General features: G+C 48.5%; 1 protein-coding gene across 1 annotated transcript in view; it reads left to right on the top strand.

The window, feature by feature from the left end:
* The window catches only part of stxbp5a (syntaxin binding protein 5a (tomosyn)), a 165,133-nt gene that overhangs the window by 131,657 nt on the left and 9,223 nt on the right, over positions 1 to 24,253 (top strand). The window contains 12 exon segments of the mRNA XM_061242322.1: positions 632 to 672; positions 3,503 to 3,723; positions 7,639 to 7,808; positions 8,939 to 9,064; positions 11,020 to 11,171; positions 13,844 to 13,909; positions 15,940 to 15,996; positions 16,120 to 16,167; positions 18,052 to 18,099; positions 19,695 to 19,745; positions 20,099 to 20,227; positions 21,434 to 21,673. Coding sequence (XP_061098306.1) covers positions 632 to 672; positions 3,503 to 3,723; positions 7,639 to 7,808; positions 8,939 to 9,064; positions 11,020 to 11,171; positions 13,844 to 13,909; positions 15,940 to 15,996; positions 16,120 to 16,167; positions 18,052 to 18,099; positions 19,695 to 19,745; positions 20,099 to 20,227; positions 21,434 to 21,673 — 1,349 coding nt within the window.

Below are 24,253 nucleotides of genomic sequence, written 5' to 3' on the forward strand. Positions count from 1 at the left end.
ATATTACTGGGATGTCTATTCAGCTTGTTACACCGAGTAGGTCATGGGCATGTTGTCTGATATATGGAGGGAAGGCTGGTGCTTATCTGCAAATGCAGGTAAATCCCCTCTCAGAGCTAGCCTTTAAGAAAGACAGATTACTCCGCCCCTTATGCCCAGTCTACGGTGTGATTGGTCAGTTTATAGCCAATCGGATTGCTCTGATTGTCCTTCAGACCTGGGTCCAATACATAATTGTTTTGGATTCAAGTACTTTCCTGTGAGCCAATCAAGAGGATCGGAAGGCGGGGTTTGCACTTCTTGAGAGTATTTCATTGGTTCCAATACACCAGGCAAGCTCAGTAAAGCATAGACCGCTATTCTCAATTGCTCAATTGCACCAAGGCAAGATCAATGGAGCACAGAAAGGTATTTGAATGCAAAACAATTATGCATTTGACCCGGGTCTGGTGTCCAGACCTGTGCCCTTCCCTCCCTCCCTCCCCAGAAGGATGTCCACTCCTGTTCCTCTCTGGACAGTCCCCGCGCAACACAATTAAAAACTTCCAGTGCTGTAGCCTGCAGGGGAATAAAAAAGTGAGAGGCTTGATTAAGCTGAAGAAGTAATTATCCTCCTCTCTGTGATTAACAGGCACGCAGACGGGTCAGTCAAATTCTGGGACGCTTCTGCAAGTAAGTCTGTCTTCCTTCTTTCCTGTTACCTTACGAACCCTCTACGTTCTGTCCCGACGGGTAATTAAACCCGGGGAAAGTGATTGGTTGGACGAATTGGGCATTTATGAATTATCAGTGAGCCTGCGGGCCATTGAGCAGCTCTGGGCTTGCTATGGCATGTCCAACTATAAACGATCCCTGGGGCTCACTTAATGGCTTTTCTCAGATCAGTTCTAATTTATTTCCAGATAAGCCTGTTATACAGGGTAGGTGCAAGTTAACGCTTATATAATTTTAACACCTTGCTGTCTCATAATATCCTGCAATACATTGTCAGTATGCCCACTTTTAAAATGAATATAACGAGCAGTAAGCAGTGCATGTTTAAATAAATAGGGCGGCCTGTAGCGTAGTGGTTAAGGTGAACGACTGGGACACGCAAGATCGGTGGTTCTAATCCCAGTGTAGCCACAATAAGATCTGCACAGCCGTTGGGCCCTTGAGCAAGGCCCTTAACCCTGCACTGCTCCAGGGGAGGATTGTCTCCTGCTTAGTCTAATCAACTGTACGTCGCTCTGGATAAGAGAGTCTGCTAAATACCAATAATGTAATGTAATGTAAATATGTTACGATATCTAAATATCTGAAAGCAGCAACGATTGGTGTATTCGCCGATATATTGTGAATTTTTGAAATATCTGGACAATATACTTCATTTCAATATATTTTCTATATACTGCATTTCCCTAAGCGAACAGCCCAAGGTGACCTGCCATGGTCTGTCGGTGGTTTAGGTGGTGCAGTACAAATGTGACACGTCAGGACTAGCTGACCCAGGTCGTGGAGAACCGCAGGTTCTGCCTGGTTTCACCGTCACTCCGCCCCTGATCGACCCATTACTGCGGCTCCCTCCACAGATAACTCCCATTGTTTCCTGGTTCTAAATTTGTGTTCGGCGTTAGTGCTGTGGACAAAAACCAGGAGACGTTTTTGCAAAACTATTTCCGCTCCCCTTTACACGCACTGCGGTAATGGCTGTTATTATTGTTATTAATATCGTGTAGCAGTGTTTTTTATAGCGAGTGAAGTATAATTGCAGGTGTGTGTTTGGATGGACCATTAGCCATTAGAACAATAACTCCAGTGGGCTGGAGGGGGGTTTGGGGGGGGTTAAATGCTGTCACATGCCATTGGACTCGACAAACCATACTTCCCCCATAAATCTTTGCTCCGAACATCTGGCTGCTTCTGCGTTTCGGGTGATTAATCATCGGAAGGCATCGCAGGGGCCGGACACAGCTGAGAGCTCCAGGCACCCCATTTGTCTTTGTGTGTCATGTGACTCTCACGTGTTATGGTTACAGATTAACACGAGCAGGACTTTATTCAGCCAAATCTCTGAAACTTTAGTAGCGGTAGCAGTAGTAGTAGCAGTAGTAGTAGTAGTAGTAGTAGTAGTAGTAGTAGTAGTAGTAGCAGTAGTAGTAGCAGCAGCAGCAGTAGTAGTAGTAGTAGTAGTAGGAGTAGTAGTAGTAGTAGTGGTTAAGGTACATGACTGGGACTCACAAGGTCGGTGGTTCGATCCCCGGTGTAGCTACAATAAGATCTGCACAGCCGTTGGGCCCTTGAGCAAGGCCCTTAACCCTGCATCAGCCAAATGACATGTAATAGTAATGGTATTGATAATAGTGGTGTTATTTTTTGCTGTAATAGTAATGGTATTGGTAGTAGTAGTAGTAGTAGTGTTGTTATTATTTGTTGTAATAGTAGTGGTATTGGTAGTAGCAATATTAGTTGAAGATGTTGTAGTACAATTGCTATTCTAGTTGGCACAATTCATCAGAAGGAAGTTATTCTCATTTTAAAATGGCGGGTGATCTATCTGTGCACTTTCCACCAACGCCGCGGCAATTACCGCCGGTTAAAATCCGAAAGAGGGGAGGGCGCCTCACGATGCCGCGGAGAGATGAACCGCAATTAACCCGGTTCAGCGGCGCGTTGGGCACTTAACGATCGGGTTTAATCATCGTCTGAGATGAGGCCCAGGGAATTCTCACTGCACAGGATTCAGGGGGTCAGCAGGGTCGAATATGCAAAACTGCAGCTTGGTTTTTACCGGTTACATTTTTAGCTGTTGTTATTTCATCTTTGACCCTGCCGCATTGTCATATTGGGTGTAAACTCTTTACAATAGACACGTGCATATGCTGTGTTTTCACACTGGGCCAAGCTGACTATATCAAAACCTGGGTGGCTAAGCCCTATTTTCACATTGGGGTAAGCTCTAACAACAGCTATGGGTGTAAGCTACATTTTTAGATTGGGGTAAATTCTATCAATAGCCAGATGTGTCAGCTATGTTGTCACATTGGTGTAAGCTCTATAGCTAGGTGGGTAAGCTGAGTTTTAGCATTGGTGTTATGTCTATTAACAGCTAGAATGGTAACCCACATTTTCGAATTGGTGTAAACTCAATAGCTAGGTGCGTAAACCATTGGGGTAAGCTCAAGTTAAATAAGCTCTGTTTCTGCATCGTGGTCAGTAGCCCAGGTACAGTAGGTAAGCTCTGTTTCTGCATCGCGGTTAGTAGCCAGGTACAGTAGGTAAGCTCTGTTTCTGCATTGTGGTCAGTAGCCCAGTTACAGTAGGTAAGCTCTGTTTCTGCATGGCGGTCAGTAGCCAGGTACAGTAGGTAAGCTCTGTTTCTGCATTGCGGTTAGTAGCCAGGTACAGTAGGTAAGCTCTGTTTCTGCATGGCGGTCAGTAGCCAGGTGCAGTAGGTAAGCTCTGTTTCTGCATGGCGGTCAGTAGCCCAGGTGGTTAAGCCCGGGCGTGGCCTCTCTCTCAGTAATGCTCCAGGTGCTGTACAAGCTGAAGACGGCCAAGGTGTTCGAGAAGTCCCGGAACAAGGAGGACAAGCCCAACACGGACATCGTGGACGAGGACCCCTTCGCCATCCAGATCCTGTCCTGGTGCCCGGAGAGCCGCATGCTGTGTGTCGCTGGCGTGTCCGCCCACGTGATCGTCTACCGCTTCAGCAAGCAGGAGGTGGTGACGGAGGTGTTGCAGGTGAGACAGGACGCCAGGTCGGGTCGGGTCGGTTTTAAATGGCGAAATGGCTGGAATTTATATAGCGGCCTGTAGCGTAGCGGTTAAGGTACACGACCGGGACCCGCCAGGTCGGTGGTTCGATCCCCGGTGTGGCCACAATAAGATCCGCGCAGCCGCTGGGCCCTTGAGCGAGGCCCTTAACCCCGCGTTGCTCCAGGGGAGGATTGTCTCCTGCTTAGTCTAATCAACTGTACGTCGCTCTGGATAAGAGCGTCTCCCAAATGCCATTAATGTAATGTAATGTAATCCAAAGCACTGTACAATTGATGCTTCTCACACACCCAGTGGCGATTGGCTGCCGTGCAAGGCGCCAACCAGCTCGTCAGGAGCATTTGGGGGTTAGGTGTCTTTGCTCAGGGACACTTCGACACACAGGGTGGGATCGTACTGATGAGGCTCTGACTGCCAGGTGACTGCTCTTACCACTTGAGCCAGTGTCCCCCCGGCATTTGGTTTTAGGGTCCCAATGCTGTTTTCCTTGGTCCTTCCTTTTCCTGATGTATAGACATATGGACAGGTTGAAGCAATATAGCGTACATCTCACTTAGTCAATCACAGTCAGTGCTCACTTCAGGTTAGTCTGTGGGTGTGTGTGTGTGTGTGTGTGTGTGTGTGTGTGTGTGTGTGTGTGTGTGTAGCTTGCCTAGTTCGCGAGTGAAACACAGAGAGGTGCGGTAAAGCAAAGGCCTTGTAGCAGGTTACCGTGACAACACGCTCTGGCATGGCGACCCAGTCCTCAAATTGTAAATAATGTTGCCCTCTGTCAGGGGAGATTCTGCCTGTAGACGTGTTTGTCTGAGGAATCTTTGGGTGAGTGAGAGGCTGGGGTTCAAATCCCACCTTCCGACCCAGGCAAATCTCATTAGATGCGCGTGTTCGCTTCCCGTTGGCATAGCTTGTACGCTAATCGCAAAAGAACAATCGTCAGATCTCCGCGTTGTATCTCACCACCACTGAGAGTCTGTAGTCTCCGTCCTTCGCCGTTGTTTCATTTATAACCGGTTTCTTTAGATCCTGCAGTGGCTGGCCTGAGTCCAGCTTGGCGTTGACGTGACAGATGGGCGCTAACGAGGCGGGCGCTAAGCGTGGGCCCCCCCGCCCTAGGCTCTGTCTCCGGACCTCGGGGCCCCCGGGGGCGCCGGCCTGGCTCTGCGCCGCCCGTCTCGGAGCGGAGGCGCTAATTCGACCCCGGGAGAACGGCGGAGGTCCGCCGTCTGTCTCTGAACTCGGAGCAGAAATCCCCCCCCCCGCGCTCTGCAATGGCGCGACGCTACGCTAGCGGTTTAGCGCTAAGGAGCCGCGCGTTTCCGCGTCCGCGAGCCGAGCCGTAATCCCTTCCGCGTGGTCTCGCTAACGCGGGGGTCGACCCGTATTAGTGTGTTAAAGAGGGGGGGGCACTACGCTAGAGGGTATGGGGTGAGGGGGAGGGGGGCTTTGAGTCGGACATTCCCCCCTCTGTTCTGGTCATATGGCTCAGCATCGGTGCGTCCTGCCCGCTTAAGTGCGAGAGAAATGTTGAAGCACACACCGCCAAACGGGAAATACGTTCGCCAGTTGTGCCGGTGCACAAGCCCATTCCGAGGGAATCGTAGCCCATACATTTCTTTAAGTATAATATGATCTTCATTGATTTCAAACATCATTTACGCAGGGGTAGGTTGACTGAGCACACATGCCCATTTACAGCAACGCCCCCCAGGCAGCCTAACCTGCCTGTGTTTGGATTGTGGGAGGAAAACTGGAGACCTTTGAACTCAGGGTTTTAAACCGTGGCCTTCGTCTCGTCCAATGAGAGTAGCGATGGCGTGGGATTAGCCTGCTAGGCTAATGCGTGAGCTCCGTGCCCTTTAGTGATGCATTTAGCGCTGAAGTTCATGTGCTAACGCTAGCATCTAACTGAACTCCTGAACTGACGGTGAGCTAATCGTGTTGTTCTTTTGATGGTTGGGGCCTTTGTGACGGCAGATTGGCTTGTGTTGTGGGCTTCGCTAACCAACCATTCAGGTCTTTAACCCGGCGAGGAACTGGATGGAATAACTTGAGGGGGGGCGGGGGGAAATAAAGGGACAGGAAATTAATCGGTCACGTGCGTGTCGGCAGTGTTCAGGGGACTCCCAGAATGCACTGCTCCGGCCCGCGCCCAAAGGGCCGGCAGCGCTGCGGTTAGCGGCAGCGAGGACCGCGGAACGTTCCGGGCCCTGTTTAGGGAGTTGGAGTGAATTTAGGCGATTATCACGGAGGGGGGAGGGGGGTTAGTTCTTCCCTCGCCGTGCCCAGCGCTGTCAGAGAGAGGCTAATGGAGGAACGGTGACCTCGCGCCCCGAAAACCCTCTCCTCTCCCGTCCCGTCGAGAGTCGGGGTCAGGGTCAGCTACGGGATCCCATTACGGGGGCGCCGACTCTCCGGGGCGTTTTCGGAAACGAGCGGATAACGAGCCCGTCGTAAGTCCCTGCCGTCAGGGTCGGCGGATACAGCCTAATTAGCGGGAAGCTGGAGGTGACTGCTCACCACGATCTGACGGAAATGAAGACCCCCTCAATGCTCTCTGAGCCTTAACCCCCCCTTTGAAGATCCGCTTCTTTTGGAATGTTTTTTTTTTTTTTTTTTCCAACATTCCAAAAGTCGGTGTTCTAGAACTCCAATCCCGTCACCGGTAGTGATTGTTACATCAGCGTTGGAACGGTCAGCTTAGAACGTTCTAATGGCATGTTTGTGACCTCACACCTTAAAGGGTTTAAAGGAGGAGATGGTCGCCACGGTATCTGTGGAGGTCCGACAGCTCCACGGTGGGTGTAGAGGTGTATTTCGGGTCTTTGAGCGGCTGACGAGTGCCTGCTTGACCCCCTCACCCCCCCCCCCCCACCCCCGCTCATCGCCACGAGCCGGTCACATGACACAGCGGACGGGGTTCCTCATCCCCACTCAAGCCTGGCATTCCGGTCGACCGGCCCGCGTCACGAGATCAGCTCTCCCGCTCTTGTGCCTAAGCAGCTCCGGTCACATCGGGAGTTAATGAAGACGCCGAGAGCCGTTTATCCCCGTCTAAACGAGTCCGAGGCCTTCGGCGCGTCAAAGATGACAAATCCCCCCCCTCGTCTATTCTCTTAAAGAGGGGCTCTTCTGGGCGCGATTATCGGCGCTATCTGCCGTCGCGGTGCATTGTGGGTCGTCACACTGCGATCTCCGCTTTAGAGGCGGCGGAGACGGGAGGTCGGTGCCACGGCGGTTGACGTTTGACGGGTGACTCAGTGGCTTTGAGAGAACTGCGGGGTTGGGTTTTTCGTGCGGAGAGCGAGAGAACTCTTCGCGAGATCGCTTTGTGAGAGCGTGTGATTGACAGCTCTGTAGCTCCGCCCACACATTGTGGCGTTGTGTTGAAGCCACACAGCTGTATCACTAATAGCTGGTAACCGTACACCCCCTTGGGTAGTGTTTATATAAACATCTATTCTCTCACGCTACAATAGACTCCATACCTCCAGAACAAAGAAGCTTAACCCCATCTTTCCTGGAGAACAGTGCTTTTAAACGTACGATTATGCTGTAATAAACTAAGACTCTTAGTTCTTACATTCTGTAGCTATTCCCTCATGCTGTCATACTGTCTACAATTCAAAACTGAAAACTGTTTTTGTTTCTGTTGTTTTTTTAATCTATTCTCGTTTGGTGTGTGTATGTGTTTGTGTACGTGTGTTTGTGTATGTGTGTGTGCGTCTGTGTGTGTGTGTGTGTGTGTGTGTGTGTGTGTACGTATGTGCGTGCGTGCGTCTGTGTGTGTGTGTGTGTGTGTACGTACGTGCGTGCATGCGTCTGTGTGTGCGTGTGTGCGTGTGTGCGTGTGTATGTGTGCGTGCGTGTGCGTGTTTTGAGCAGCTCCTGGAGGTGCGGTTGCAGTATGAGCTGAATGAGGTGGACTCTCCAGACGTGGGGGGGGACCAGCCCCCCGCCCTGCCCACCCCAGGAGCCACGTCCAGCCCCCAGTCACACCCCTCCACCAGCAGCAGCTCCTCCGACGGGATCCGGGACAACGTGCCCTGCCTAAAGTACGACACACTTACACACACACACATACATACACACTCACACACTCACACACACACACACACACACATACACTCACACACACTCACACACTCACACACACTCACACACACACATACAGTATACATATACACATGTACAGTATACATATACAGACACATACACACACACAGTATATATGTATACACACACACATAGACGCATACAGTACATACACACACATAGCACATAGACATGTACATACACACATATAAACACCCACACACACACAAGCACACACGTGGAGTATACATATACACACACACACACACACACATATACTCACAAACACATACAAACACAAACATGCACACACATACAGTATACACACACATATACATGTACATGCGCAAAAACATGCACACATACTGTACACGCATGCACAGACACACACACACACACACACACCCCACCACTGTTCCTGCCTTCTGCTGAAAGCGAACGACTTCTGCCACTGCACCATATGCGCACAGCCGTTAGCGCCGTCGCTAGGCTACAAGGCTGACTGCCCAGCTCACCCTGCCAAACTTTCCCATGCGCGAGCCCCTCTCTCCCACCCCCCCTCTCCCCCAGCCCTCCCGTCCTCCCCAAGGTGCCCTTGGACGCCCGGAAGACTTCTTAAGCCGCCCTGTCAGGCCGCGCTCCGCGTTCGAGCGCTGGGCTCACCGCCGCGGAGCGAGGGCGTTCATCCCCGAGCGGGCGGCGTGCGCAGATTATTTCATCTCCCTTCGTCTTTACCGCCGGCCTGATTCTGTCAGCCGCCGCGCTACCTGGACGGCGGGGCGCGCGGTAATTACGAGCTCGCTCCCCGGAGGGGGGGGAGGGGGTAATGAGTCATCACCTGAGTAATCAAACCCTCCTCTCCCCCCTCCTCCTCTCTCAAACAGAGCACACCGTACCTCCATACCCAGGAGTGGTGACCCACACCTGAGAGAGCTGCCTTTGTTTAGTTAGTTACACATGTATACCTGTGTGCTTCAATGTGATTAAGAGTGTACGCTGGGGTACCAGACAGTCAATGACATAGCACTCTGTGTTTTTGGGGTGCAGGGTCTGCAGCAGTGATTTTACGCTCTGTGTTTTCGGGGTGCAGGGTCCGCAGCACGCCTCTGAAGCAGTCTCCGGGGTACCAGGTGGAGCTCGTGGTTCAGCTGGTCTGGGTCAGCGGGGAGCCGCCACAGCAAATCACCAGCCTGGCCGTCAATTCATCTTATGGGCTGTAAGTCTACCGAGCAACACCGAGCAACACTGAGCAACGCTGAGCAACTATGAGCAACACTGAGTAACCAGTAACATTGAGTAATATTGAGTAACACTGAGCAACACTAAGCATAACAGAGCAACACTGAGCAACACCGTGCAACTATGAGCAACACTGAGTAACTTTGAGCAACACTGAGCAACACCGGGCAACTCTGAGTAACATTGAGCAACACTGAGCAACACCGGACAACATTGAGCAACAACTGTTGGATCTGTTGGGTCTAAATGGCCAGGTGGTGTTAAATGGAACTAATATAGCCTATAAGGTAGAACAGTGATCTTCACTCCTGGTCCTGGAGAGCTGCAGGGTGTGCTGGCATTTGTCATTTCTCAGCACTTAATTGATCAATGAAAGCACTTGATCACCTTGCCTGGTTTCTTGGGTCTGAATCGGTTGCTGAACTTGAGGCAAAAACAAAAAATGACAGGTTCTGTTGCCCACCAGGAATGAAGACCACTGGGGTAGGACAATGCTCTGCTGGTCGTTGAGCGATATGCTCTTGTCTCATCTACCTGGCTGTCTGCATCAGCTTGCATCAAATTCAAAGTCTTTAGTGCTAGTTCATCAAGCAGTTGAAAGAGCAGCTCCATTTCATCTCCAGCAGATGATCCGACCCTACACCTCTCCGTTCTGCTGCTTCCTGCCGTGCGCATGCACTTCCAGGTCACATCTCCTGTCAGTTTTGACCTCCCATTGATGGAATGAGCTTCCCACTGCGGTCACAACCCCAGAAACACTGCCCATCCTGCAGGGCAGACTGAAGACTTTGCCTCTTCAGCAGACCTGGGTCAAATACATAATTGCTTTGGATTCAAATGCTTTTCTACGCTTCGCTGAGCTCATCCAGTGTATTGGAACCTATGAAATACTCTCAAAAAATGCTAACCCCGACCTTCTGGTCGTCTTGGTTGGCTCAGCTGTACCTGGCAAGATCATTCGGGTAAACTATTGGAATCCGAAACGATTGCAGTACGTATTTGACCCTGGTCTGGGATTCAGACCGCACCTCACCCCCCTTTAGATATCCTTTACCGCATGTCCTTGGACAATGCTAAAGGTATAGCTCTGTGAGATCAAGGTTGTCTGTACAATCACGTTACAACACAAATTGTTCTTTGTTTGTTTAATATGACGCTTAGCGATTACGAATGGGCCTCCGGTAATCTCCACTGGCCTGGGTAAGAGCATCTGCCCGTGGATTGTAATGTAAATGTTCAGAAATGTAATGTAATGGAAGAGGGGTATGTCTGTATGGACCTTGCTTGCTATGCAGGGCTACACCTCCATGTCGTTTTTGAAAGCCGTGGCACAGAGTGGTCCCAGATTGCTGGGGTCTTGTGGAGACGGAGGCTAATCTCCTGGATAGGGGGAATCTTCTGTACAATCTCAGGGTCCTTGATTTGCCCTTTGTTATACGACTCTGTGTTTGAAAGGATTTCCGTTATTGTGGAGAGGTCGGGCACAAGTGGCCGTGTCATACATGATTAATGTTCAAATGTACCAGACCGCAATTTCAATGGATTACTCTGTTGAATAACTCTCTCTCTCTCTTCTCTCTCCCCTCTCTCTCCTCTCTTTCTCTCTCTCTCTACCCTTGCTCTCCCTCTCCCTCTCTATCCCTCTTATTCTCTCCTCTCTCCCTCTCTCTCTTATTCTCCCTCATTCTGTCCATCACTCTCTCGCTCTGTCTATTGCTTTCTCTCTCCCCTCTTTCTCTCTCCATCTCCCTCTCCATCTCTCCCTCTCAATCTCTCTCCCTCTCTCCCCTCCCTTTCTCCCTCTCTCTCTCTCTCTCTCTCTCTCTCTCTCTCTCCATCTCCCTCTCTATCTCTCCCTCTCTCTCCCTCTCTATCTCTCTCCTTCTCTCTCCCCCTCCCTTTCTCCCTCTCTCTGTCTCTCTCTACCTCCAGCGTGGTTTTCGGGAACAGTAATGGCCTGGCGATTGTGGACTACCTTCAGAAGACTGTTCTGCTAAACCTGGGAACGATCGAGCTGTACGGGTCCAGCGACCCGTACCAGAGACAGCCCCGGTCCCCCCGGAAAACCAGACAGCCGTCTGGAGGTGAGAGCTGAGCGCGCTAACGCGGCTCTGTGCTAACACGGTAACCCGTTAACACGGTAACGCGCTAATGCAGGGCTGCGCTAGCACGCTAATGTTAACCACAACCATCGCTATAATGAGAACGATGTGAGCATACGCGCTGCTGAGAAATAACGTTCTATAAATAAGTCCCTCGGCAATGTAAACTGCCACTTCACAAGTGATGCTCTGTACATTCGGATGGATTCTGATTGGCTGTCGGTGTTAAAATCGGTCTGAAAGCAATCCCGTATATATTGTTAATCGCTGTCGTTGTCGTTGTCGTTGTGGTGTGGATGGGCCTCAACTCTTTAAAGCAGGAATCAGCAAATTACGGTCCTCAGGGGCTGGAGAACCGCTGGTTTTCCACCCTCCCTTTACCTGGGAGTCAGTCTGGCCAATCAGTAGCACTAATTACCTGGGAGAAAAGAAAACCAGGGCTGGATTTGGATTTGAGGGCCAGAGTTGATGACCACTGCTTTGAAGAGTTGGGGGGTTTTTTTGGAATGTTTCTTTTTTCAAAATTCTAAGTCGGTGTTCTAAGAACTCCATTTCAGACACCTACATTCTAATCACACATTTGTGATCTCACACCCGCAGTAAGTGGGTCCTCTTCTTCCTGTATTGATCAAGTAGTGAGTAGCTCTCTGCCCTGAGTAACTACACTACCTCCCCCCCTGCAGTGACACGCTCTGCCCCACAGGGGGCGCCAGCGTTTCATTGTGCAGCTGTCCTGCTGCCTCCATGATAAACACCTTTATCTCAAGATTTCGAAAAAGTCTAATCTAGTTAATTAGCTGCTGTCCTACAACCCATGACGTACAGTGCATTTCCATCTGGAGAGAATAGTTTGCCTGCTGTGTGTTCTTTAAATTTAGGACCCAAATATGTTTCGGGATTTATTGTACCTTCTTCATTTTTTATTAATACCTAATGCCTCGGGGAATTGTGGGATATTTCCTGGAGAGGCCAAAGTGTATTTACTATTCATTATAAATCATTTTAATTTTCAGATTGTATTTTCATTTTCAGACAAAGTTGTTTGTGTATACTTCAGCCTATTGGAATACATTATACACTGTTAGCGACACGCTTTGACATTTCGAGTGAGTAGCAATGTATTTTTGAGAACATGCTGCGATTCATTAATCATTTCTCGGTTTGGAGGATATTATTTGTTTTGCATAAAAGGCCCTCCTCCGTCCCGGCGATAGAGCGTGTGTTCGGGGGGCTGGGATCGTCAGGATATCGTCTCTCCCCGCAAACTTGTGACCAGTTTCTCCCCAAACTCTTCCTGTGCCGTTCCCAATGGGCAGGGGAGCGATGGCGTGTTTACCTTCCATTACATTGCAGTTATTTAGCTGACGTCACTATCCGAAGAGGCTTACAGTTGATGAGACCAAGCAGGGCCTGTTCCCTCCTGGAGCAATGTGGGGTTAAGGGCCTTGTTCAAGGGCACAACAGCTGCATGGATCTTATCGTGGCCACGCTGGGGTTTGAACCACCAACCTTCCAGGTCACCCCTAGGCTGGCTGCCCCCTTGAGACTTGGGTCCAGGCCTGGCTGTAGGTACAGTAGGCTAATCAACAGTAAGTCGCTTTGGATGAAAGCGTCAGCTAAATAAAATATAAAGTAACGTTCGGGCTGGGCGGTAGCAGCTCCTAGAGTGGCGGAGACACACTGTGTCTCATCCAAGAAATATATAAAAATAAACCAAAATCTGCCGGTCAGCTTTTTGATGAAAACCCTCCTCAGCTGCAAGCCTGTATTGATATCTCACTGAGCAGCGAGCACTCTCTCTCTCTCTCTTTTTCTTTTTTTTTGTTGCAGTAAATTGATTTGTGTGTGCTTGGTTCATCTCATTCTGAGGCTGCTTCAGTTCTGTTTGACAGCAGGTCCAACTGAATTTCTTCTCGAATTCCTCACCCCTTTAAAAGTAACGGCGGTGTTTATGTGTGTAAAAACCTCGCCCGGATACGGCAAAATACTCTGTGCTCTTGCTGCATCGCCGCAACGGCCCGGACTCCTCTGAGACGCAGTGCCACCTATTGGCCAGTCGGGGAACTTCACCTCTTCTGATGTTGTGGGAGAGAGTGGGGGGAGGGTGGGGGGGGGAAACAGCCAAACTACGTTGTGTAACAGGAAGCTGTGACTTAGCGACAGATTGCGGGGTATATTAAAACACCATTTGCACCGTCTGATTTAATTGACATGGGTCAGACCTGTCAGTATTAACTCGATCGGAGCATTAATCACGCAGCTGCTCCTCCTGTTTGGATCGGTGTTTTCTTATTTCGCCTCTTCCCCGGGAAGGCGCAGAGCGCGGCGGCATCTCCGTCAGACTAATTTAGCGGCCGCATCAGTCATTAGAGCAGATGTCAAGGCGCCACATGCGCCGGGATCCGCGCCGGCGGCGCTGAAAACCCGATTGACCGCTGAATAAGTTCAGGTACGGGATGCGTCATTACGCACGTGGGGATGAGGGCCTGACGACCGCGCGGATCGTATCGCGGCTACATCGGGGCTTGAGCCGCCGACCTTCCGGGTCCCGGTCGTGTCGTTTAGCTACCTAGGCTGCAGGCTGTCCCATTGAAAGCGGGTGGGTGTGGGTTTTCCGTGTTTTGGGTGACCGTTGACCTCCTCCCCTGTTCCAGCAGGTCTCTGCGACATTAACGAGGGCTCCACCACCTCGGAGGACCGCTGCAAATCCCCCACTTCAGGTAAACTCCTCCTCACACGCACACGCATTAGCCTGAACGCTAACCGCCGCGGGGGTTCACCTGTAACTGTCACAAACACCGCGAGACCTAACTGCGCGTTTACCTGTAACTGCCACAAACACCGCAAGGCCCAACTGCGTGTTTACCTGTAACTGCCACAAACACCGCAAGGCCCAACTGCCGTTCGGTTTGTAACTGCCGTGACTAAAGTGTCCACCGATCCGCAGTGTAGACGCTTGTGTTTCGACTGAGAGGAACTCTCAAAAGACCCCGCGTTTCGCTGTTTTCGTGAAAGACCAAAGATATGTACATAAAAATATATAAAAGGCTCTACTCTCAAAACTCAAACAGTCCTGGAGGGCCGCAGACTCTGCTGATTTTTGTGATTTCCTTTCAATTAGCAGCCGGTGTAGGCCTTGGAAACAAGTTATGCTGACTTTTTTTTTTTTGCCAATAAATGACTTCAATTCAGCACTTAAGTGCAAAAACTGGCAGGCACAGCGACCCTCCAGGATTTTAGTTCCCTGATCTATAGAATCTGTGAGATTACCTTGCGGTTTTGCCTGTGCCTGTTTATGACTGGGCAATCCCGATGTACAGACTGAAAGTCCAGTTAGCAGATAACCACCAGGCTACGGGGTCAACTGTACCTCAGCACAGACCAGCTAAAGTCTTAAACACAGCCAGCTACGTTTTCATCAGTGGTCAGAGCCTCAACTCCCGACTGTGGCAGGGATGTGTTTTTGAATCCCACAAGCTCACCACTGCAAGACGGTTAAAAACAGTGGCCACTTCCTCGGTCAATACTGGTCTATGCTGTAGGGTGTGTCAGGGTGAAGACCCAGTGGTCTGGCAGTTTGCCATGCTGTTGTGCAACCAAGTTAATGTTAAATTCCCACATCACAAACCCCAGCAATGCCTCTCAAAGATTCAGACTTGATTTGATAGATGTGAATCAGTCTGGGTGACATAATTTAGTGAGCATAAAGACACATTGACCATCATAGATCAAAATCTCGAACAAAATTGAATTTAGCTGAATAGCTGATCCTTAGAGCTATGAAGAACAAGGTTTTTAAAGCCGTTTGAAGAGGTAATTTTAGGGGGCTTAAGAGTCTCAGGTGAAATACAGCTAAGTGACGTTTTGGGTTTATAAGTAAAATCCTTCTGGGATTCCTAGCCGCTCTTGAACTTGAGTGTGAACAACATGCGAATAACCGATCCTGGGGGAAGGAGCGGGGAGAGGTGTTCCCGCAAGCCTTGAATTTAACGCGCCGCGCTACGCTTGTAACGTGAAGCGTTAACTACGCGCGCTTCGAGGCGGGACACAGTGTTTCTAAATCAATTAGACGTCCCGGGCTCGTAAAAGCATACGTGAAACACACCTGCTCAAATCGGGGGCGGCGGATGGAGATTTTCAACTCTGTAGAAGACGGCGTTTGTATACGACAACTTACGTGATCACGTGGTCCCATGCTAAAGCACCCTTATGTGCTGTATGGCTACTCGTTTCCGTATTTGTCGCTGTCCTGTACATTTTAAGTTCTTGTGAGAATTGCCCTTCCGTGTGGGACTCAAGCTTGTTCTCTTTGTGAAGAGAACCTTCCTCCAGTTTTACCGTTTTCTTCCCCCCACAGTATATACGTAGATTTCTGAAAAACAAAAAATGCTTTGGCCATTACATCGTCACGTCACTCTTTCACCTAGCCTTTTTCTGTGGGACACTCACAAAGTTATGGACTCCTTTTAACTTACATGTGGGTAAAGTATGATGGCAACTATGTGTTCAAAGGTCATTCAAATTTTTATTGCAAAGGTCAAAGGTGAATTGGGCCTGCAATTATACTATCCAACAGGACGGGCCGTAGACTGAGGCTTATGGAAATGGGGGTGGATTAGAGATGTAGATCACTGTAGCATTCTTGTTCTATGGTAAAACTAAAGCCACTGAATTGATGATATGAACGGTGTCAGCTGACTGCCCGTCGGCCAATCAAACACTAACGTTCTGTGTTGTTGTTGCTATGTAGACCCGGCCTCGCCCTGCACGTCCGACGACGACCATAAACCTAATTTTATAGAACGGGGTACGGTACAGTTTCTCCATTCGCCAGAAATACAAGCGCACATGACTTGAGACATTTGAATTCCTCTTCATTCTTTTTGGGCAACTGTTCTGAAACCACCTGTCGTCTGTTCTTCGTCTCCAGTGAAGAGCAAAAGCCGAAAGTTTTCCAAGACGGTGGTCACTGACCTAGGTACTGTATGGCTGCAGCGTTACCGTGGCGTTGCGGACTCTCGAACTCTCCCCCCCCCCCCCCCCCCCGCCTCCTAACCCACTGGGGGGGGGGAGGCCTCCCCCTCCCGCCCGCCCCCGACGCGGCACTAACGAACACTGCTGTGATTAAAACCCTGATCCTCACTCACTGCTTGATGGCTTTTAATGAGGGAAATGAGTTAAGACGGGTCTTTTACTTTTTCCGCTAACCATTGTGGGGTGCACACTAATTGCTTTTACTAATGCTCGCAATCGGGGAGAGGTGGGAGCACAAATCTCGGTGGAGGGAAATTTTTTTTTTCCACGTAACGATTCGCAAGTCGGATGGTCTCCGGACGGAGCCCGGTTTTTTTTAATCCGCGGAACTTTCTCAAGGTCTTTAGCCAGGAATTAGCCACCTCTTCTTCTCCTTCCTTTTATGAAATCTTAAACGAGGTTCTAAAACAATTTTAGCAGCGGTTTTCCCTGAATTGTCGTTTTCGTGCTCACCGGGCGTAGAGCAGAACTCCAGATCAGCTTTTTCAAGCAGCCGGTGTAAAATTCTGACTCTTGAGGTTAACGAAGGTTATTTACTCCCCTTGCTGATGCCAGTGTCCAGAATAAACGTGCACACTTACGTTGACATTTAACCCTCGAGGTGTTATTTTGACATGACGGAACGTTTTCAGAATGTTTTGTCTGAGACGGAAATTGTTTGGAGAGACAAAGACACACATCTACAAACAGGCAAAAACTGTGATGCTGGCCACTTATTGCCAGTGGTGTGGCTAAAATTGTAATTCTCTGTCAAAAGTATTCTTTCAAGCCATTTTTTGTAGTTTGTAGGTTTACCTTGCTCCTTGAATATTTATACTGTGTATATTTGTACGCCAATCTTTGGAGTGAGAAGCTACAGTTCGTGAGACTCCAATCTGGTTGGTGCTAGTGGATTTTACTCAGGACTGCGTTTGAGGTCAAGGGTTGAGTTGGCTTGAATTGCCACCCCCAAAGATGATCCTCAGAAGAGTACTAGCTGACTACTAGTTTAGGAATAAATAAATCCACAGAAGTTGGGTGGACTTCTCTCAAATTTGAATAGCCGTGTAACCTTAAGTCACGAGACTGGAGGGTGGGGCTTCCTTGTTGTCTCGGTGGTACTCCCAGAAAAGTCAGTTAGAGGAAGAACCCGAAGAAAAAATTCAAAATGGCAAAACTGTCCGTTAGGAAGGCAGATTAATTGGAGACAATAAACGTATAAATAAAAAGTATTTTCCGGATTGGATTCTGCATTCTATGAATCCACTGGGAATTTGCTGGAGCAATTATTTAAAAAACAAAGGTTGAAAACGGCGGTTCTTTAACGGATTATATATGTGTCCACAGCTACGTCAGACGAGGTCCTCCAGGTTCGCCTGAATCAAAAGGCTATTTTATGCTGTTTTATCTTTTTTTCTGGCAGAGGTATTATGACAGACACATAATGGTGTTTTTTCTTTCATGTTGAATCAAGGGAAAGTGCACTTAAGCAGAGCATAACCGTATGCTGATGCAAGTTACAGACAGGTTATGAGTCAGCATTCGGGGGAAATAAACAAAATAACAGACGAAACGTAGTCTGCCTCATGCAGGGATGCAAGTTGCTTATTTATCATTTGGGTTTTTGGCTGTTAAAGTTGCATGATCGCACCTCAGAGATATGTATTGGCGTCGACCTTCACAGCAATGAAATTACAGCAAAAAAAAAACAAAATAAAAATGCAAATGATTTTTTCTTTTATTTTTTTACCCTTCAGTTTCAAGGATTTACTGCATATAGACGATGTTTAGCCCGTATTGCTGAGTGGAAGGACTGTTTCTAACCGCACCTCTACTTATTTCCCAAAAGTGTTGACGTCAAACCCTCAGCAATTCTACAATGGAGGAGGTAGAGGAGGTAAGGCTGGTCTGATATGTCCCACAGCAGCTGTTAACATACGGGGTAAAATCCCCACGGAGTGGTCGGAGGTAAAAAAAAAATAAAAAATAAAAAAAGGAGAAAAAAAAGTGTTTTGTTCTAGCAAACTCTTTATCGTTTGCATGATGTCAGCACAGTGGCACAGACTGACTGTTTAGAACCGAACAAAACATCAAACATAAATACAGTAATTTACTGTGCCATTTTTTTAATCTTAAGAGTAATGCGTCCTGGATGCACCATTGCATGCCACATGCTGTATTGCGGAGTCAGAGCTGATATGCGCAGCACCGTGAAAGTGCTCGTTGCAACTGATATCTCCGTTAACGATTCCTCCACCCCCTCCGCTCCTCCCACCCCACCCCCCACCCCACACCACCTGCTGGTCACATGACTGGCTACTTGTCTGTAAATTCCAACTTCACGCCAGTTTTACCCGTGGTCACGTTGTATTCATCTATTTGTCTCATTCTTGTCTGTGGACTATTTTGTCCTGTACCGTTCACTTGGAAGTGGCAGGGTTAGGTGATCCGGTTGTCTATATTTTCAGCGAAAGAATAAATAAATATAAAAATAAATAAACCCTTTTGACATTGCAATTGAGAATTGCCCCCCAAAAACATTCACCAAAAATCTATATTTTTTGGAGTGAGATCATGCAGCTTTGAACATGAGAACATAAAGACTTAAGCAACCGTAGGAGGACCTTTTACACGACTGATTCTGTTCTCCAGCGTAGCCCTTGTCTTTACCCATTCCTTTGGGTACATATTGGCATTATTTCTGAAAAATAAAAAAAAGTTTTTTGTGGCCTTTCTGGCCTCCAGAACGTTTGCTGCAGATGTTCCGGCTGCTGTCGAATCTTTGGACTTTCAAGCAAAAGCGTTTTATTCGCCGATTAGTGTTCTCTTTTTTTCAAAAAGTTGTTTTTCCGAGAGTCAGTCTAGCGGTCGTTTAAAACAGAATTAGAATTGGCGGAATAAATTTCAGTGTATTTTTATACCGCTCGCCGCCCCGAATGCGCTGTGCTGCAGGTTCTTTAATTAGCCGAGATCAAAATGGCGGCCGCTAAACACGAGCTAGACGACCGTTCCTGTGCTCAGTGGCATTCTCCCCACCTGTTCGTTCTCTCTGTTTCCCTCCTGTCTGGTGCATGCTCCGTTGGCATGGGGATCTGGGAATGACTGTTCCCGTGTCATTAACGTTTCTCTTCCAGGGCATTTTGCGGATAACTCGGCCGGGGCCGCCGTACCTGTCTCTGAACCTCATGGCTTCCTCTCCGGCATGCTTGCTGTCAATCAAATTACTACTACTACTATTATCCTTATCATTTTCTTTATATATATATTTGCTGCAGCGCTGTCTCTTGAATCGCGAGGCTCTAATGCAGTCGTTCCCTCCATTTCATGAAGCCCGCGTTGCAGCGGATGTGATTGTGAGGAGGGGGCCCCAGACGTCAGGCTTGCGCTGTGTATGCTGTAGAGAGAGACAGACTCTGAGGTCGTAGCATTGCATGCCGTTTGTGGAAGGTTGAGAGTATGCATTTGTAAAGAGGGATGTCTTCTTTTTTCCAGCAAAGATGTCACGGAAATTAAGCTTGCCTACTGAGCTAAAGCCAGACTTGGGTAAGCCTTAACTTCGTGTTTCCATTTTTTTTTTTTTTAGTTTTTCAAGTGGGGGGTAAATCTCCTGTCATGACATATTTCAGAGTCCCGAGTGTTCAGACCATACGGACATCAGTTTTTTGTTTTTTGTTTTGTTTAGTTTCTTTTTTGCAAAAAAAGAACAAAAAGGGAAAAACGTATATATATTTTTGGCAAGTTGTCTCGGGGTTGAGTTCAAAGTTCAGAGAATTGGTGAAAGTGGCGTTTTTCTTGCTTCTGAGAGAGGTCCAAGGGTAGACTGCGAGTGGCTGTCAAACAGGATTTAGCTCAGATGTCTTAACCCCCCCCTCCCCACCCCCACCCCCCCAAAGCAGAGCAAAGGCGAAGACCCCCGAGGTTCCGCCCTCACAAGAAGTGCAAGCCGAGTTTGGAGGAGTGGGCGGAGCCTGAAGAGTCCCCCGAGGGAGGGGTGGTCGAAAAGTCTGTCCCCGCCCCTTTGTCTTGTGAGTGGGCCGGTCCGAGTCTTGACTGGGCTGAAGCAGGCTGACCCAGGCTTACCCCAGACTAACCCCATCCCCCTCCCCTTAAACGGATTCTTAAGCGGTTTCTGTTTGTGTTTGGGCGTGTGAGTGTGCTGGGCATTTTACACTTTGCCTCCCCCGTCCTAATTGGTCGTTTGGAAATTGCCTTTTTCAACTGGAAGCTCTTTTTTCCCCTGTAGGTGTCACTTGGTGGTCAGGTACCATAGAGGAAAATACTTGTCTTCCTTGTTTCCCATTTCTTGAATAGGCACGGGTCACCACAAACGCAGACTACAGAGCCAAAGAGTAGGCACAGAATGGACGTGCTTATTCCAGAATGCCCCTTTCCCAGAGGCCTTTGGGGCGTAATTGCTTTGCTGTGTTTCCATAATCTAACCGCTTCATAGAGCTTCCTAGTTAACAGTGTGTAATTTTGGGCTAGAGGGTGACATAGGTGGCCTTCGCGCTTGTAAAGTAGTGCTGGTAGAGCTTTCAGCGTTTCAACTAACCAAGAGTGAATTGGTGGGATGTCGGTGTTGTCTGGTTACTAAACGCAATTGGTTGGGATGTGGGGATTGGGGTCTAATTTGCATGTGAACGTTGCGGGCTTTTTCGAGATTGGCGCGCACGTGTTTTTAGCGGTTCCTCAAAGGCGAAGACGTAGACGCCTGTGAATCTCATCTCATGTTAACCTATTTTCTGCATCCCAACGCATTTTTACTGTGCTGTCGACTCTGAACCCATCAAAGTTTCTGAAGACGCTCATACGTCACTCATACAGTTTCAAATTCCCAAGGCTGTTTTTACATGCCCATGTAGCTCATAAAATGTTTCATTTATGGCAAAAGGGAGAAAAAAAACATCCAGAAAACCTTATTTATCCTCCTAAAGGAAGGATAAATAGGGTAGCATCCAAGCTGCGGCCATTTTGTTACTGCTGTTTCAGCCCGCTAACAAAATGGGGATTTGAAATTCAAGCCAAAACGCTGTTTTATATAAGGACACTGTGGACGAAATAAGTTGAAATGAGAAGAAAAACAATGTTTATTTTTTGTATTATTTTTTTGGTCTTTTTTTTTTTTGCTTTGCTTCTCCTTCTTCTTTCCCGGATGGGTGCTGTACCTCTCTTTTCTCTTTCCTTCACTGTCCTCCTCTCTGTCTGTCCAACGCGGGCCGTCAACCCCCTAGACAACAGGGACAACTCCTTCAGCCGCTCCCGCAGCTCCAGCGTGACCAGCATCGACAAGGAGTCGCGCGAGGCCATCACCTCCTTCCACTTCTGCGAGACGTTCGCCCGCAAGACGGACAGCGCCGCCACGCCCAGCCTGTGGGTGGGCACCTCCCTGGGGACCGTCCTGGCCGTGGCCCTGAACCTGCCCCCGCCCGGGGAGCAGAGGCTGCTGCAGCCCGTCATCGTCTCGCCCAGCGGTGAGTCGTCGCGGAGGGGGGATCGGTCACAAAATGGCCGACCGGGTCTGTGACCCCGGTCCTGGAGAGCTGCGAGCGGTGTTGGGTTCTGTTTTCACCTTGAATCTGAAGCCACCCCGGTTCAGATCTGAGAAACCAGGTTGAGTGAGTTAACACTGGTCAATCAGCTGCTTTTATTGATTGATTAAGTGGAGAGTTACAAGGGGTTCACAAAATGGCCGACGGGCCTACAACCCTGGGCCTGGAGAGCCACTAGGACGGCTGTCGGTTTTTGTTCTCACCATAAAATCAGCACTCAGTTCAGACCAGAGTAACCAAGTTAAGTGAGAGAACTGTACTCAACTGCACAAGGAAATTTACTTAACTGCTTGGATTGGCACTTCGTATACCGACAAATAAAATCCACTGAATTTATACAAGTATGCTCTCAGGTAAATTTAAGGACAGATTTTGTATAGGAATATGTTATGTTTGTGGTGTCAAGTTTTATTCGTTCAGCATGAATGACTGCTAACCCATGATATTCCCAAGTGACTTTAGTCTCAGTCATGCCACATTAACATTAAAATCTCCAGCTTTTGCGACTGCCATATTTTCAGTGCAGTGAGACTGGTGTCTTTCACAGCGTATTTCCCATTTTGATATTGATATTTTGATATTTGAAATTTAGGTAATCTTCATCCAGCATGTACTGTAACATGTCTGTGTGTGTGTGGGGGAATTTTAATTGGGAATTTACTGCTCATTGGGAAAGAAGCTGATGCATTCCCAGAATTCCCACCTGGCATGAGTGACAACGCATTCTGTCTTGCACGTATACACCAGCTGGCCCCTGCCAATCATTACTCCGCCTACACACGTATTAGTTTACATAATCAGCCGTACCGGCTAAGATGGGGCTGGAATCTGACTGAGCTATCAAAATTCACACAGTGGATCAACAAAGTAAAAAAAACACAAGATTTGTCAGGTTGAGCTCTGTCGGTAACACAACGGGGCACAGGTGAAACATAGCCACGGGTAAACTTGGCAAGGATATCTGGAAGTACTTCAATGCATGGAACAGCTTGTCAGGTCGTGTAGTAGAGGCAGGGAGTCTTGCGGTGCTCAGGTGCAGGCTCGATGCGGTGGAGTGTACTCCCAGGGTTTAGGTAAACGTTGAGCCTAGATTGGCTGAATCTTGTGTTCTTAGAACAGTGTTTCTGACCGTTCCAAGTCAAGGTTGTGAAAGTTCCAAACAAGATATAGCACCAGGGGAATCCAGAAGTTGACAAATTATTGGGATAACTTGTGCAATTAAGCCTTAAATCCTGATTTATACTTTGTTGCACGACACTGACGAGTGTCGCTCGACAGAAGTCGAAGGTGTCACATGACATTTCACACTTCGGAGAAGGCCTGGGAAGGGTTCTGGTGTCTCTACCAAAGACGCCGAACTCTTTGCAAATGAAACCGCGTCATGCCACGGAGTATGACTGTGTCCGCAGCATAACAAAAGGTGCGTGACATTGAGAGAAAGTGTCGTGCAACAATTTTTTCTTTTCCCTGTTGAAAATGCTTCCTCCTCCCATTTTGGGATGTATGAGGCCTACTGTCTCATCCTTGTGCTGTGTACCATTTGGCCTGTGCCTCGTCACCGTAGGCCCAAAATTCAAGGAGCAGGTATCGTCCCACTATGCACTGTTTGGCCTGTACACTGTGTAGAGATTTACAGGGATAGGTCTACAGTGGGTGTAGAACCATGGCCTTTGTGGCCCTATGAGAGATACGATACGCTTGCCGAGCTAAAGACCATAGATCCACAGGTCAATGGAACTAATCTCAGTCCTATTGAAGCTCCAAAGCAGTGATGTTGTCCCTCTGTGATGTCACCTAGTCAGTGAATCTTCTGAACTCTGGAATGGACTACAAGAGACACGATTAGCTTGCCTTGCCAAAGATCATAGATCCCCCAGGTCAATGGAACTAATCTCAGTCTTATTGAAGCTCCAAGAGAGACTGATGTCATCCTCTGTGATGTCACCAAGTCACGGATGTCTCTGAACACCGGAATTGACTGTGTGGGAAGTCTGTGTGTTTGAAGTTTGTGGCCTTAAGGACAGTTTATAGTTCAGCAACAGATGATGTGCAATGGATGTTGCTGATCGCTGATCTCTGGGGGACTGGATTGCATTTTAATATTTTACTGAGGACAATGACCATACCTCGGGTGACATAAGAACTTTGAGGAACGTTCTGCTATTTCAGTCAAGTGACTCTCTGTCGCTGGACTATACACTGGCCTTTAGCCATGCGACTGAAGTTTTCTCATGACTGATGTCTCTGAACTCTGGAATGGACTGTGAAGGACAAGGCTGCCCGATCTTGTTTCTGGAGATCTACCGTCTAGTGTCGGTTTTAACTCCAACCCTAACAAAGCACAACTCTAACAAAAGTTGAAGTGAAAACCTACAGGATGGTTGATCTCCGGGAACAGGGTTGGGCAGCCTTGCTCTAGCTGTTGAATGAGGTGTGCTTTGTTAGGGTTGGAATTAACCTACAGGACTGTACATCTCCAGGAGCAGGGTTGGGCAGCCCTGC

This window comes from Conger conger, chromosome 5, assembly GCF_963514075.1.
Source record: "Conger conger chromosome 5, fConCon1.1, whole genome shotgun sequence".
Taxonomy (NCBI): domain Eukaryota; kingdom Metazoa; phylum Chordata; class Actinopteri; order Anguilliformes; family Congridae; genus Conger; species Conger conger.